The 16,974-nt window shown below is 38.3% G+C and overlaps 1 protein-coding gene across 2 annotated transcripts in view; it reads left to right on the top strand.

The window, feature by feature from the left end:
- Positions 1-16,974, top strand: part of ARHGAP25 (Rho GTPase activating protein 25) — a 193,929-nt gene that overhangs the window by 166,776 nt on the left and 10,179 nt on the right. For both annotated transcript variants that reach the window (XM_077469475.1, XM_077469476.1), the window contains 5 exons: positions 1,307-1,514; positions 6,774-6,906; positions 12,269-12,342; positions 14,479-14,600; positions 15,155-15,354. In XM_077469475.1, the coding sequence (XP_077325601.1) occupies positions 1,307-1,514; positions 6,774-6,906; positions 12,269-12,342; positions 14,479-14,600; positions 15,155-15,354 (737 nt within the window). The remainder of the gene's footprint in view (positions 1-1,306; positions 1,515-6,773; positions 6,907-12,268; positions 12,343-14,478; positions 14,601-15,154; positions 15,355-16,974) is intronic.

Genomic DNA, 16,974 nt, shown 5'->3' with positions numbered 1-16,974 from the left:
ATGACAATGAGATACCTGCACTCCAATGGCCTCCATAGTCACCAGATCTCGATCCAATAGAGCCCCTTTGGGATGTGGTGGAACGAGAGACTTGCATCATGAATGCGCAGCCAACAAATCTGCAGCAAATGTGTGATGCTATCATGTCAATTTGGACCAAAACCTCTGACGAATGTTTCCAACACCTTGTTGAATCTATGCCACAAAGAATTAAGACAGTTCTGAAGGCAAAAGGGGGTCCAACTCAGTACTAGCAAAGGGTGCTTAAAAAAGAGGCCAGTGAGTGTAGGCTGCACATTTCTACTTTGCAAGGGAATTTTCTCTTAGCTTAGTGAATGAGGTAAAACTTCACTCATTCAATCATTTGAGTGTGTAGTGTGGTAGCCCACCCCACTGTCTTTTTTAAATGTTAAGATGTGATAACTCCTTTTGCTTACCTGTTCCTAATGCTGAAGAGGTGATTCCAAACACACCCATGCTGCATGCTGTATCTCTCATTACAGGCACTGGTCAAATTGGAACCTGCTCTGAATATAAAAATTTGACTGATGGTACATGATTAGAAAAGCAGACATAATGTGATACCTTTCATGTGGCTAAATTAATATATTTTGAGCTGCAAGCTTTCAGAAAAGTATTAGTCTATTTATAAAATATATACAGTAAATATATATATATATATATATATATATATATATATATATATATATATATATATATATGCGTATATATACTAACTATATATATATATATATATATATATATATTATATGTGGGTGTATATATATATATATATATATATATATATATATATATATGTGTGTGTGTGTATGTGTATGTCTCAGGTACTTGCACAGCCCTTATAAATAATCCCTGTCCATTTTGAAATTTGTTTACTTCTTATGACCGCCGGCTCCATCGAGCGACCATATTTTCCTGGAATACCCCAATTGAGTAAATATTGCATTATGGCCACTAGATGGAGCTAACGATTATAGGTGGTAAACATATTACAGAAATTTCAGGGATTATGCTGTGCAAATGCATTAGACAATGGCATAGTGGATTTTTATAAAAAGAGTCCTTCTTTCTCATCAATGGTTTCATACAAAAAACTGAAAAATCATACTCATGTATACACAAGTACAGTACACATGAAATAACACACATTTATGTATAGTCTAGGAGCCAGACTGTGAACAGAGAAAACAGCTTATGCATAGTGCAAAGCACATGAAGACTTTTCCGTCATGGGAGTCTTGGTGTAGAGTGGTGAATTCATGATTTTCCTTCCTTTATATTACAGCTGTGTTTGGCCAACGTCTTGCAGACACCATATTATATGAGAAGAAGTATGGAAGGCACTTGGTCCCAATATTAATGGAAAAGTGTGCAGACTTTATCCTGGAGAAGGGCCTGAATGAAGAAGGGATATTCCGTCTCCCTGGACAGGATAACCTGGTCAAACAGTTAAAAGAAGCTTTTGATGCCGGAGAGCGACCATCATTTAGCAGGTATCCACCAAGTACTTTCTTTATTTTAAAGAAATGGGTAATAACTAACTGAACACTCTTATCTGTTTATTGAATGGGAATGGTTAGGCTTATTCAATAAGGCACCATAGTAGTGATGCCACTGTATTCAGTGCTAATTTCTCACAAGTATGGAGGTCAGTAATAGAAGTATGGCATTGATGTAGAAGCCTGGTATACTGGCATCTTGCTTTGCCTTGATAACACCAGAGAACCTTAGACTCATGGAGTACGGGGGGGGGGGGGGAGGGGGGCGGACAGGTCTAGCAGCACTTTCTAGCACAAATCTATTTATTCCCTCCCAAATCCCTTTGCCCAATACAAATCTACTTCCCACCACATCCCCCAAACCCCCCCCTCTCGGCACAAATCCTCCTCAGGTAAGTAAAATTGCTTTTAACAGTCACTTAGGGACAAACAAGCAGTTAACACTTATCTTAGTTTTCAGGCATCCAGCTTTAAATGTGCTGGATTCATTAGTTTTACTTTTATAGGCTATTTTCCCTTTGCTTTCACCCTGTGATTGGTGATGCAGTCTGTAACACACTTCCTGTTTTATGGTGTCTCCACTCTATGGAGGCACAATGGAGACACCTTTGCATAGCAGCATTGTCAGTTCGGGGAGTGGGTAGATGCACAACAGATTTGTGCGAACTTGAATAACAAATTAAAGCCAAACCCCATTCCAAAATTTTTTAGGCACTTGCAGCAGCAGTTTTGCTTAACAGCTTTGCATGTTAACAGAAGTTGAAAAATAACACTAGTTAGCTAGTGCAGGGTTTATGGGGTTAAAGCAGGTGGGGAGAAGGCAATACAACAACACCTTATCATCTGTCAAATGCATTCAGATCGCTTTTTAGAGAGCAAAGCTAGTGTGAACGAGCCCTTACTAGACAGATCATCAATTGAAAAGAAAAAAGCCCAAGAAAACAAAATGGTAAGCTGTAATAAAATATATTTTTATTTTTGGGATTTATATCATAAGATGAAGAATACACAGTAGATCTAGGCACAATAAAAATGTTATCAAATTTTCATTTATTTAAAGATTAGGTGTTTTGTCTTTGTTCAGCCTGATTCACCATGAGATTGTGGCTTTTTTATATCCCTGTTTGCATGTCATAAATAGTGCTCTGTCTGTAAAGAAACCTGTATTGAAAGAACTATGTAGGCTTCTTTTGCTAGAGCCAGAGGCATTGCTAGGTCTGCAAAAGATCTGGGGCTGGAGCCCATAGCAGCAGTCACTAATCTTTTTTCAGGCCCGGGGAGGGGGGGCACATGGGTGGTAAGCAATTTTTCACAGGTAATGGCTGGTGTTGACACGTCAATCATCACGGCACCATGGCTGATATGGTGTCAGGGTGATTGAAGCACATTATTTCTATTGTTACATTGTAATTTATAATGACGTAGTCCAACTCACCATAATTCAGAATCAATGGGAGCCCTGGGTGTGTCACTTGCCACATCTCTTGCCACCAGATGCAGCTTATCACTTGCCACCCTTGCCTGTCACCAGATGCAGCTTGTTCCTTGCCCCTGTTGCCTGTCACCAAATGCAGTTACTTGCCACCGTCGCCTGGCACCAGATGTGGATTGTCACTTGCCATGTCACCTGCCACCATTTGCAGATTGCCACGTTACCTGTCACCATTTGCAGATTGTCATGTCACCTGCCACCAGATGTGGATTGTCACTTGCCATGTCTCCTGCCACCATTTGCAGAGTGTCACTTGCCCCCGGTGGCAGGTGACTTACCACGTCACCTGCCACCAGATGTGAATTGTCACTTGCCACGTCACCTGCCACCAGATGTGGATTTTCACTTGCCACGTCACCTGTTACCTGTTACCAGATGTGGATGATCGCTTGCCACATCGCCTGCCACTATTTGCGGATTGTCACTTGCCATGCCAGCCAGTGCCACCAAATGTGCTTTGTCGCTGCATTGGTGACAGGCTAGCAGCACTGGTCCATTTAGTTCCCGGTGATGCGGGGCGGGCAGTGAGAGATGATTTCATCTCCCTGCTCCTCGCCGCACTTCACTCTGACATTGAAGAGGCACGGCTGTGAGGGAGGAAGAGTGGTGATGCGGGGTGGGTGGAGAGAGATGTCATCTATGCTCGTCTGCCCCCTGCTTCTCTCATCTGCCTGCCTTGCTCTCTCATGCAGCCTACCTGCTGTACCCTTGGCCCGGCTTCAGAGAGCCAACGGACCCCTGGTTAGGCAGGGACCCCTGCAGCAAGAGATTTGGGTCTATGGGCCCCAGATTCGGGTCTATAGCCCCTATAGCCACCCCCTAGTGATGCCACTGGCTAGAGCCCAGTGAAAATGCTAGTTTCAAAGCTGACTCTAGCGTCAATATTTTCTGAATCAGCAAGCTGATTTCATTGCATTCACAAAGTGTGATGAAAAGTGGAATTACAAATTAATGCTAAATGTTACAAATCAACAAGTAAATATATGGAAAATCAAAAAGAGGGGGAAACACTGCGCTCCTTAAATGAGTGACAAAAATTGTGATATAACACAAAACAGCAGCTAACATACAAACAAACTAAGTCAAAATAACAAATGGTAACAAACAATGTAGCGCTGTGATGTCAAAAAATACAACCAAAACCTAAATAAAAAATCACCAAATGATCTGGTAGTGAAAGATTTAAAGAGACGGCACACATATCACATGTTATGCGATCCCGTGAAGAATACAAAAAAAATTGTGCTAAAATACCAGTATAAACATAGAAAAGTCCAACTATGACAGAATAATGTGAAACGTGAGTCCAGATATTCCGTTGGTATAAACTATGTATAGCCTTCCGTTCACAGCCAGAAATTATTATAGAAAACTGTGGATACCCTTACCGAAAGTGATGGACGAAAACTACAGTATAGTAAATGTGTCATGCAGGCTTGTGTGCGTCACGCACGATTTGCGTGCATCAGGTCATGGATCACCATCCAAGTAGTCACTGTCCACTTCAGGATCGTTACACCTCAGATCTCCAGGGGTTCTCGACTCTCTCTCGGAAGTTCCAGTAGGTTAGAAGCTCGGAGCGGGTTCACCATAAACAAAAAGTAAGGACACAATGCCTCTCATAGTGAAATTCCACCATTGAAGGTTTTATTTGAAAAAATTCCAAATGACATAAAAATTACATAAACATATACAAAAAATCACGTGATCCGAATAAAAGATAAAAAAGCAATATGGGGAGCAGGAAACACTATCCTGACGCGTTTCGACTAATAAGCCTTCTACTGGGGCATTACCTGTCCCCCCATATTGCTACCATATATATAAGTCTTAACAGATTAATCAATGTCTCCCACCTGTCAGAAAGCACCTCCTCCGACACCTCCTCCATTAACACTTAATGTGTGTGCACACAACGCCGCACGCAATGACAGAAACCGCACCCAGCCAACTTCATCTTATCCTACAGTAAATAGTTAAACACTCCATATCAATAGTAATAATTAGGGACTGGTAACAATCGGATCCAAAATGGCGGCCGCGCGTGCGTTCCACCAGGGTTAGTACAAAAAAATGGAAATGGTAATCAACCACAATGTGTGAATAATCCATTATCAAAAATTAGAAAATATAACCAAATTCTACCGTCTATGTGTATGGGCAGTGAAACTAACGTTAAATATATCAACAATACTGTCCCGTTTGTTCAATACAATCCAGGAGGAACAGAACCTCTGTTTGTGTTCCAACCCTCATTATGAAAACGGAAGTAGTCATACACTACTTCTGGTTCACGCATTCTCTCTATTTACTGTAGGATAAGATGAAGTTGGCTGGGTGCGGTTTTTGTCATTGCGTGCGGCGTTGTGTGCACACACATTAAGGGTTAATGGAGGAGGTGTCGGAGGAGGTGCTTTCTGACAGGCGGGAGACATTGATTAATCTGTTAAGACTTATATATATGGTAGCAATATGGGGGGGACAGGTAATGCCCCAGTAGAAGGCTTATTAGTTGAAACGCCTCGGGCTAGCGTTTCCTGCTACCCATATTGCTTTTTTATCTTTTATTCGGATCACGTGATTTTTTTGGATATTTTTATGTAATTTTTATGTCATTTGGAATTTTTTCAAATAAAACCTTCAATGGTGGAATTTCACTATGAGAGGCATTGTGTCCTTACTTTTTGTTTATGGTGAACCCGCTTCGAGCTTCTAACCTACTGGAACTTCCGAGAGAGAGTCGAGAACCCCTGGAGATCTGAGGTGTAGCGATCCTGAAGTGGGCAGTGACTACTTGGATGGTGATCCATGACCTGATGCACGCAAATCGTGCGTGACGCACACAAGCCTGCATGATACATTTACTATACAGTAGTTTGTGTCCATCACTTTCGGTAAGGGTATCCACAGTTTTCTATAATAATTTCTGGCTGTGAACGGAAGGCTATACATAGTTTATACCAACGGAATATCTGGACTCACGTTTCACATTATTCTGTCATAGTTGGACTTTTCTATGTTTATACTGGTATTTTAGCACAAATTTTTTTGTATTGTTCACGGGATCGCATAACATGTGATATGTGTGCCGTCTCTTTAAATCTTTCACTACCAGATCATTTGGTGATTTTTTATTTAGGTTTTGGTTGTATTTTTTGACATCACAGCGCTACATTGTTTGTTACCATTAAATATACTGAAAAGCCACCTAATTTTCACTGTCACTTTTTGATAATTGCTCTCTCTATTGAAGCAGATTTCCAAAAAACAGCACAATATACTGTTAAAATCCATATTCTATATGCACAATTTTGTCTGTAAAAGAATTTTCAATTCTGTTTGGCTACTATTGTGATTCACACATCTTGCTATACCACTTAGCATTGAAGATGACTTTTCTATTTCCTGGTTAACTTTTACAGCTTCATATGTCACCTTCCTGCTCACTGGGGAATAAATTAGAAGTGAAATTATGCTAAATGGTCAAAGTAGGCTTGAGATGAATAAGAGACACAAGACACTATACCAGGAAATGGGTGTCACCTGGCTCCCTGTGCAGAGTGGCAACGTTATATGAATCAGAGGACTGGATGAATAGAATTACAAATCTTTTGACATTTATATGTATCTTTTGTTTATAATTACCCATTGTTTTAATTGTTGTAACACCATGTTATTGAATAAACCCATAGAAGAGCACTTATTTAAATATTGTGTTGGCCACTTACACCCTTTTATCCATTTTTATCCCCCAATTGCAGTGATACAGATGTCCACACAGTGGCGTCTTTGTTTAAACTCTATCTGAGAGAATTGCCAGAGCCAGTTTTCCCTTGGTCACAGTATGAGGACTGTCTTGCTTGTGAAAGTACTATAGCCATTGACGAGGAAAAGGTAAGTTACACTGCTAGAATAATATTGAACATATGGATGAGAAGGGAGGAGAGGGCTTATCAACCATTAGGCAAGATCTGAATCTATTAAATGGCATCTTTCCCTGGCTGGAAACTCCATGGTCCTGTGCAGGAGAAGAACTTAATGCATGAGTATGGTGCATAACAACATCGCTAGGGGATTGCTTGATGAAGAGGAATGATCCTTAGGATAAAGATATTGTGGCAATAAACTGACTAGTCCTGAGAATCCCATATATGGTAATTATACATAATTGACCCTGGAACACTCAAATCTCATTAGCGTTATAAATAAAACATTTCAGAAGATTCAGGCACAACTCATTCAAGTAGGGGTAGCATCATCATGCCAAGCAAGCCAATGTGAAAAAATTGAAAAGATACACAGGACTTTCAATGCCATCAAATAAAGCACATATAAAAAAATCAGCAAAAGTTCAACATTTTAACAATCAAAAAATTCCTACAAAAAAAAAAATCAATGTGATGCATTGTGTGCTAGTTTCTGAGCGAATGATATCTCCAACATGTAACCTGCATGATCCATTTAATTACCGGGTTTACAAAATTGTATAGTCCATTCATAATGGTGAAGATTTTTTGTCAATGCAATTCTAAGATAAACTCTGCTTCATCGGGAGATAGGGGAGAGAGCATTGTCAATGTGAACAGAAGCACACATCCATACATCGCCCACACATGGCCCCAAACACCTTCACAGGATATAAAAACATATGAACCTACAAGAGATGGAGGATCATAGTAAGATCAAAAGAAATATTATAGAGTGATTGCAACAAACCAAGGCCTCTTTGATTTTGGGTGGTTTATGAACAGGCACGCAATCCATCACATAAATTGTTTTAGTAAGAATGTTATTTATTGACTCCTAAATAAAATATTGCATCCGTATTGATTATTTGTGTTAAATTTTGGTGCTATTGAAAGTCCTGTATATCTTTACAATTTGTTCATATTACTAATAAATAAAACAAACACAACACTGGCATAAAACTGAAACTCACAGACATCTAAGCTTTTTTTCTTCCTGAGGATTCAAAAAATAATAGCTTATAATATGTTTCAAATTTACTGGTGCAAAAATACTGTGGTTGTGGTCATCCAAAATATGTTTTAATTAATTTTGCACCTCTATACAAGGACATTTATTTAAGGAATTCCAGCCTTTCTTAATAGTCATATCCCACAATTTAGACTGGAATAAATACACATTTAATGCTAAGATTCAACTAGACTAAAGGAATATAATTTCCTCAAGGGTAAAGAAAGCGGTTTGTAAGGGAGATCGGACTTGGAAATTTTTTGCCAAATAAAGTGATGGATAAAATTAAAGGTGAATTAAAATGTGGCTCGGATGACTTTCTTACTATAAACAATGTACCATCCATTTAGCTTTTTATTAGAGAGAAAAGAAGGCATTGAAAAGGTAAAATGTACATTTCTTCAAAGCATGACATATAAGCATCACAACTTCCAAACAATCTTTAATAAGCCCAGAAATCAGTAAATAACAAGACTGTGCATAAAGTATAATGCAGCATCCAATTGTGAAGCATACCATGGGAGGAGCTAACACCCGTAGAGGTGCTGGACTCGATAGGAAACAGTGGATCATTCCACCCATCAAAAAAAGAATTATTCTGAAACGTCGCAATATTGTATCTATGTATCCATGTAGCTCATCACAATTGGATTTTGTTCACATGAATAACATCAATTTAATGTATACACACACAACATGAAACCCGTTATTTCTCAAAAATACATAAAAAAAAGAAGAAAAATATATATTATTAAACTAAATTTAACAATATTAATGATAGAAATCATAATATTGATATCTCCCTCCTATGCAAATGTATTTATGGAAATATATAAATGCTTCCTAAACTTGCTCAATTTTTGGATTAAGATACATTGATGATATTTTTTGCTGTAGGTAAGGCGAAATTCAACCCTATTTTCCTTTAAAAAATTATTGCATGAAAAATATCCAGTTATCAAACTCTCTGAGCATTGAAGTGAAAATGAGGCTGCTTCCTTGACAAACTATTATATAGTGTTGGTGATACTTTGAAGAGTGATCTTATTTTTAAATCAACTGTCAGGAACTCATTAAAAAGGTATCAAAGTTACCCTCCAAAGTCATTGAAACATGCTATTCCTAAATCTCAAATGATGAGAGTTGATAAAACAGTGATGAATCCTGATAAGATGATGGACATATTAACTAAGCCTTGTGATTAGTCACTGCTGTATCACAGGATTCACAGAGCCTGCCTTCTGAACTACAGAGGTGAAAGGAGGAGTTTCAGGAAGCAGAGTCAGTACAGGAATCACTGCTTGCAGGCAGCACCGTGAAGCATGGGATATATAGTCCTTAGAAATTAAAACTAAACAGCAGAGGAGAAGCTGCAAAGCATGCAGGGTATCCAGGAAATTGTTGGAAGAGATGAGCAGTCGACAGGCAGAACAATGTCGTGAAAGGAGATTTTTTAAGTAAACATATTGGATTGTCAAAAATAACTATTGTTTGCACTGGTATTTACAATGCTAATGTTCTAAAATGAAAGTGTATCTGTCACCATAGGTTTCCTTTAACACCATTAATATTAGTTGCTTTCATAATTTCGTTTATTTCATACTCCCAGCACAAACACAGCACATTTATGCAGCCCCACAGAAAAAGACCCACTTCTGTGAGATCGCATATATGTGTACACATGACAGGAAGGGGTTAAAGACCTTGCATGTACAGAAAAAATACCTGTTGATTTGCCAGAAATTTACTCAGCACCTAAATCCTGGAGTAGGCTGACAAAACGCAACATTGTTGTGGACGGAACGGTGTCAACCCTGCTCAGTTTTCTTTAGCTATCTTTTGACTCATTCCCCGTTCCTCTTGAACAATTGTCCAATTGCCACTTTTGAGGAGGCGGGGGGAGGGGGAGCAGGTACCCGATTATGACAGGTACTCGCTTCCCACTTCTGTTCTGTTCCTTTTGGAAACGGAAGTTCTCCTCCCTCCCCCTTCAGTCTTCTGGGACACTGACAGGTCCCAGAAGACCGCATCCACCATTCCCGATGCGCAGCCACAAGCTGTCACAGCCCATAGTGAAAATGCCGGCGCTAAGGACCAAAGACAGTGGGGGTGACCGACTGGGGTGAGCACACCCCTGGATCGTGGACCAGGTAAGGGGCTGTTTTTTTAAAGTCAGCAGCTATAGTTTTTGGAGCTGCTGACTTTTTTTTCCAGAAGTGACTGGAACTCTGCTTTAAGTACTCAAACCCTCCTTCTCTTGGATCTCTATAACATAGACACAAATCAATTTGTAGTTCAAGACTAGGAGGGCTAAATAGACCCCTTGAGATATATAGGCAGTTCTAAGTTATTTAAATAATCAACATGTATTTAAAATTTTTGTTGCATTTATTAACCCCCCTGACGGTCTTCCCGAGTCTGGCTAGGGGTGGAATTTTTGTACTATTAGCGGCAACCCCAAGCCAGACTCGGGACTGCATCGCTGGATCCAGGAGGAGGTTTACTTACCTTCTCCCTCGGATCCAGCGTTGTCTCCCCGCTGTACGAGCGAGCCGTGCCTCGCTCGATCTATCACGGAGCCGATCTCCGTGCCCTGCGAGTGTTGCGATGCACGGGGATGGAGATCGGCGCCAAATTCAAAAAGTGAAACAGACAGTATACATACAGTATAATGTAATCTTACAGATTACATTGCCGTATGTAAATATTTCACATCCCCTTTGTCCCTAGTGGTCTGTCCAGTGCCCTGCATGCAGTTTTATATAATAAAAATTGTTCTTTTAACTGGAGATTGTCCATAGCAACCAAATTGTCATTTTACATCAAAAATGGTTTTAGACCAGCTAGAAAACAGCGATAATAAATTGTAATCACTTGCAGAATTGAGCGATAGCGATTTGTGGGGAGATCCGTCATCAAATACTGAAAAGTAATGACAGTGACAATTCTGCAACTGAGCAAATTTCAGTGTTTTTGATTTGATTACATTTTTGAATAATTTTTATTATTGTTATATTATTATTTGGTACAATTATTTATAGTTATTTATTATATTATAATTTATGATTTCATTTTTCAAACTTTATCATACCCGGGATGTCTGCTAGACTCTGGTTTGGACAGATTTAAGAGAGTTATTCCTAAGAATTACAGGACTACAATATAAAACGCCAAATTTTCATGCAAAATAATGGTACCGCTTTTAGCACCTAAAATCCGAAATAATCGTACCGCCAGGGAGGTTAAACAAATATAGCTAAATGCTTACAAAGGTATGTAACAGACCGAAGATCAGCAAATAGGAGAAGGTCATTATTAGGGTTTACATACACATTTAACTGGATATGAAAGAAGTTCTGATGCAAACATCTGTGTATACAAGCCTTTTGCTGCTAAATGATTTATGATCCACATACTACATTCCCAAAGATTTCCTAGTTCAGTTGTAAAGCTTCTTGTGTCACCTCTCCACTTTCAATGTGCAAATTGGGTAATAAATTGTAATAAAAAAAAAAAACGCAGTGATCTCAATGTCCAATGATCAGGAAGGAGACACAAGAAGCTGTAAAGCTGAACTAGAAAAAAGTCTGTAGAGTTCTGCCACAGTTTTCAAATAGATTAAATATGATGGACTATTCACTATTTCTAATAATTCTATATCCTTTTACTAATAAACAATGGCCTGAACAACCTGAAATAGCTCTCCTTTCCATGATTCCTGATTCTTTGAGAAAAATGTTAAATAATCTGTTTCATGCTTTCATTTTGGCTGGGAAAACGCTGATATGCATATAGTTTTTTTCCCTTTCTTTCTTCTGATCCTATACTTTTCTAATCTGTCTTTTTCATTGCCTTTTTTTTTCTCTTTCTATTTTACCTTTGTTCTTATTTTTTTTTATATTATATATACTTAAAAATAAGTTGAATTGTCGCTATTCTCACTATATTTCTCCCTAAACATAATATTTTAATTTGTTACAATACTCACACTATATATACGATCTTACTGTATTAATACAGTACATTAAAATTTTTACATTTTAATGTACATTTACAAACATTTAAATGTTTTCATGAATCCTTCTTTAAAAAAAAAAAAGATATGGTTTCACTTGCATACTTTCATATGAAATTTGAATATATTATTATATTGCTTGTCTTTTTCTAATAATTATTTCTTCACTGCTGAATTTATTGCTTTGTTAAGCATTTGCTTACAACCTAATAAAAAAAGTTTTATTCAGTAATTTTATATTGTTTTTAAATTTACCGCTTACAGGGTCATGAAGAACTTAGAAAACAAATAATGCTTCTTCCTAGAGATAATTACAACCTTCTTTGCTTTATTTGCAGGTAATGTCTTAACAACACTTCATATCATTATTTTGTAACTAAAATTAGTCACCTCATTAATAGGGATTGACAGAGTACAGCAATGTGATACATGCACATTTTTCCATGTTCTATCCTTTTAAACACACAGCAAGCACAGAAAAATAACTGTAGATTGTCAATGACACTTTTTATAATACTGTTGGGTCTCCTCACCACAACTATTGGTGCTTGTGAGAGATTTAGGTTCCTTTCAGAAACAGGTTTATGAATCTGTCTCATGGAGGCTGGGTTTGGAGTGTTCGTAATGGACACTTCTTTGCTTGGTTCAGCTCAGTAATGCTGAGTTCCCTGCCCAGCTACTGCGCCTGTCATACAGACAGGTGCATGGCAGAGGGGTTTTGTTGTGGGGTGAGTGGAGCCTCATGGGTAACTTTGAGAGACTAATACCACCACAAGTATCAGGCCCTTTTTTGCTTGTCCTTGACAGCAAACAGCAATGGGTAAATTCCAAAGCCGCCATTTTGACCAATAGTGGCTATGAAATCTGCATAATGGTGTCCTCTATCAATCACCACCAAGGCAGACTGGATTGACAGAATAGCTCTCTATTAGAGTCCTAATCAGGTTTTGCCTATCCAATAGGTGCAATGACTGTGGAGTTGAATTGTTGAGTGGGCAGCCTAATAGTGGCTAAAGAATCCACCCACTGCCTTCCACTGTCAATCACTAGGAAGGCGAACCTGATGGGGAATTCGTTTCTCAGCATCTATATCTGGCTTAGCTACAAGGACAGTTTTGGGCCGAATTTTGAACTAGTGTTAAATACCTCCAGTTTCATCATCCACAAGCTGGAAGCAATTCTTGCTGAATTTGTCACAGCCATAATGACAACACTGAGAGGGTAACACAAATTGGAACTACATGAATCGGTCATGTGTGGGGACTGTTAATAAAACTGTCATATTGTTATCATGAAATCGGTGCAGCACAATTTTATAGGGGGCATACCACTATCGTATTGTAGGGTTGTAATGATTTATTTAATTCCCCTGTCCCTCCTACCTACCTTTCTCTTTGACATGACAACATATCTCTGAATTTCTAGGCACATATTGTCAGCCCTGCTCACTTCATTTTTGATGCATACAGAGAACACAGACCTCTCTTTATTTCCTCTGTTCTCCTCATTTCCATAACTCCTCATTGTACACACACAGACAGCATGGGAAGTTATCAACTCACAAGAGTTATGGCAAAACTAACAGATATTTATTTTTCACTTATCAGCCCAAAACATTTTTAATGGGGACCAGACCAAAGGGGACTAGAAAAAAGAAATTCTTCCTTAGGGTTTACATATACTTTAAGGACTGGGGATGGCTCTAGGTTAATTGATGCTGTTTTTCATGTAAAGTTGTTCTAAAGGCTTACGTTTTTTTACCTCGATGCATTCTCTGCATTAAGGTAAAAACCTTCTGTGCCACAGGATCCCCCCTGCCCCCTCTTATACTTACCTGAGCCGAATCTGAATCCAGCTCTTTGCCTGAGAGCAGGGTTCTCTGCTCTCTCTCCCTCTTCACAGTGAAGATTTATAGCAGTGGAAGCCATGCTGTCAATCAAATCCTGTGACGAGAGAGCAGGGGGACAACCCACACTGTCTGTGTCTAAAGACAAAGGCAGCATGGCTTGGGATTGAGCCTGCATGAGGAAGTGGCTTCTCATTGGGGTCCTTGCTGAAGAGACAGGATTGCTGATGGGGGGAAAAGATATACCTGGGCTTAATCCCAGGGTTGCCGATAGCGGGCCCCAAAAGAGGATGATCGGGGCTGCTCTGTGCAAAGATAAGAAAAGTATAGCATATTTATTATTAAAAAAAAGATTTAAATTCTCTTTAAAACATGATATCTTATAGCAGTGAGGGTACAATTGTTTTCATTTATCTTCAGTTTGTCCTTGTTACTACCTTAAATAAAAAAAAGTAATAGGTACAAAGGTTTATGAGATGATAATCTGTACTTTCTTCTCTGTTCTTTTACACCGTATACAATATTATGCTCTTTCATTCCCTAAAAACATTTCTACTTTTTATACAGTTCCAAATGTTGTGATGTGTTTGCATTTATGTTTCTGCATTTATTCATTTTACTATTGCAGATTTCTTTACGAAGTACAAAAAAATTCCAGTGTAAACAAAATGAGTGTAGAGAATTTAGCTATGGTGATTGGTGTCAACCTTCTGAAACCAAAGACAGAGGAGCCAGTGGCCCTAATGAGAGGTAACCTTCACTAATTTTTCTATATTGTTTTCTGAAGTCGTTTATTCCAAACACTATACTGCAGAATAGACCCTTGTGTATTAGTTTAGTGCATTATGGCACCTACACACAGGACATTGATTGCATTTGGCTACTATGAGCAGCAAAAGTACATCAATAAATGAGACCTACTGCTATCAACAACATCATTGAGTCTGCAAACTGAACTCCAGGCAAAGCACATTGGTGTAAATAGTCCATTAGCACTTGATTTTTAAGAAAGTAACTTCTTTAAATACAGTATATTTTCCAGAATACATATAGTATATACTGTAAATATTGTAACATTTTTAGCACTGTAAATATTTTTTCCCCTTTATATATAGGACTCCATCTAGTTTTTGTCCAATACACCAGATGTGTTTTCTATCAATAGGTCTCTTTTGTGTTGTGTAGTACATACTTGGATGGCCTCCACCTAGTGACAGTCAAGCAATGCACTGTGCTTCATATTTAAACTTTTCTCTTCATGATTCCCAGTAAGTTTCCTGGTGATGTGTTATTCCTCCTTGCAGGAGCTCCTCAGATCCAGAAGCTGATGACAGTCATGATCAGCCAACATGAAAAGTTTTTTCCTAAAACCAATGATCAGACTCCAGAACCTGCATCACAAAGTAAAGATTTTAAAATGGGACAGCTGCCACGCAGTTCAGTAGGCTGGGATGCAGCAGAAGAAAGTTTTTCACCTTCAGGAGATCCGCCTAAATCTCATGGGGTAAAAGTGTTTGGTGCAGTAAAGTCTGTTTTTTTAAATAATTCTTTATTCACTCAAAGAAATAGAGGTGACTGTGCAAAGCTTTTAATAACTTTACGAGTGCCTCATGAACCTTGAAACTCGGTGCACTCAAATATGAAAGTCATAAACTAAATTCAAATCCAGACACCACCCCCCTTCTTGCCTTCTGGACATAATAGGTAGCCTATCTTTGTAATGGGTGAATACATTGGGGGTGATTTACTAAAACCGGTTTATATTCAGAGATGCAGCAGATTTTGCATGCTCCAATAAGCTTCCAAGTTTTATTTTCAAAGCTTAATTGAGCAAGCTGAAGTTGGAAGCTGATTGGCTACCATGCACAGCTGCACCCATTTCTGAGTGCTCCAGTTTTAGTAGATCTGCCCCACTGTCTATTAGTTAGTTTCAAAAGTCAAGAGGGAGGGCCACATAGGTTTCCAAAGTCAGTACTCACAGAAGTATTTGCATGCCGATTTAGGACAATGGGGTACTTGGGAAAACAACAAAAGGTATGCAGACACTTAAAGGTGCCTTCATTTCCTGCTTGCAATTTACTTAATGCCATGTGAGTACAAGTACATTTTATGTAAGGCAGTGCAAAGTTCATTTGCAATTTGCAAAGTGCAGTAACCGAAACCATTACTGACATGTAAATGACATACAGTATATGGGATAACCTATATTAGTATATTACCTCTATTAGTATTAATATATAGGTAACTTCATCCCAAAAAAACATAATAGATATAGTAGATGGGACATTCAGGGTACTAAGGTATTAAAGCGGCCTATTACCCTCTTTAAAAACTACCTCAGCCTGTAACTCTAAAATACTGATGTGAAATCATCTTACATTAATTAGTCAACCAAAATGTTTTTCTTTTAATTACAACTACTGTTTCCACTTCCTAGTTGAGTGAGGCACTGGTGATGTAACCAGGACCCTACAGATGCAACATGGGAAAGCTGCATCACCAGTGATGTGCACCTTTACATGTTCCAGGAGACAGAACTCAGATTTACAGGACATAAAGGCACTTGAAATAGGGAGTTAAACAAAAATAAGATATACAAAGATTAAAAAGTTTTCAATTATCTATAATTAGATCTTTGTAGATTGCCATTATTACAAATTTCTAAGTTCCTCTTTAAGAGTTGTCATTTTTATTATAAACAATAAATAAAAGGTATAAACAACATGTTTGATCCAATCCAATCCAATATTGGATGAGACAAGTTGTATATTTTAAATGTTTTTATTTATAATAAAAAAGACGGGGGGGGGGGGAGCATTTTGAGAAATATGTCCCAATTATTATATTTATTTTGCAAAGCATTACTAAAGTCAGATCGGTGAAAGAGGAAGTTTTTAGGTGCTATTGGTTACTGCCAAGGTTGCCACTTGACTAATATTTTACCAACCTGGCTGCTAAATATGGATCATATTAAATTATTATTAGAAAATTAGAAGATAAAGTCTAAGGGTTAAATTACCTTTACTTACTTTTCCCAAAAATGTCCCTATGCCTTATAGTGTCCTTTATATGTGAAAATGCTGTGTTTCATTTTGCAAACTTTTTCGGATGCTCGTATTATTGT

The sequence above is a fragment of the Lithobates pipiens genome, unplaced genomic scaffold (genome assembly GCF_037356315.1).
Source record: "Lithobates pipiens isolate NorthernLeopardFrog02 unplaced genomic scaffold, aLitPip1_a1.2 Scaffold_8, whole genome shotgun sequence".
NCBI lineage: Eukaryota > Metazoa > Chordata > Amphibia > Anura > Ranidae > Lithobates > Lithobates pipiens.
This window is presented reverse-complemented; position numbering and strand designations above follow the sequence as displayed.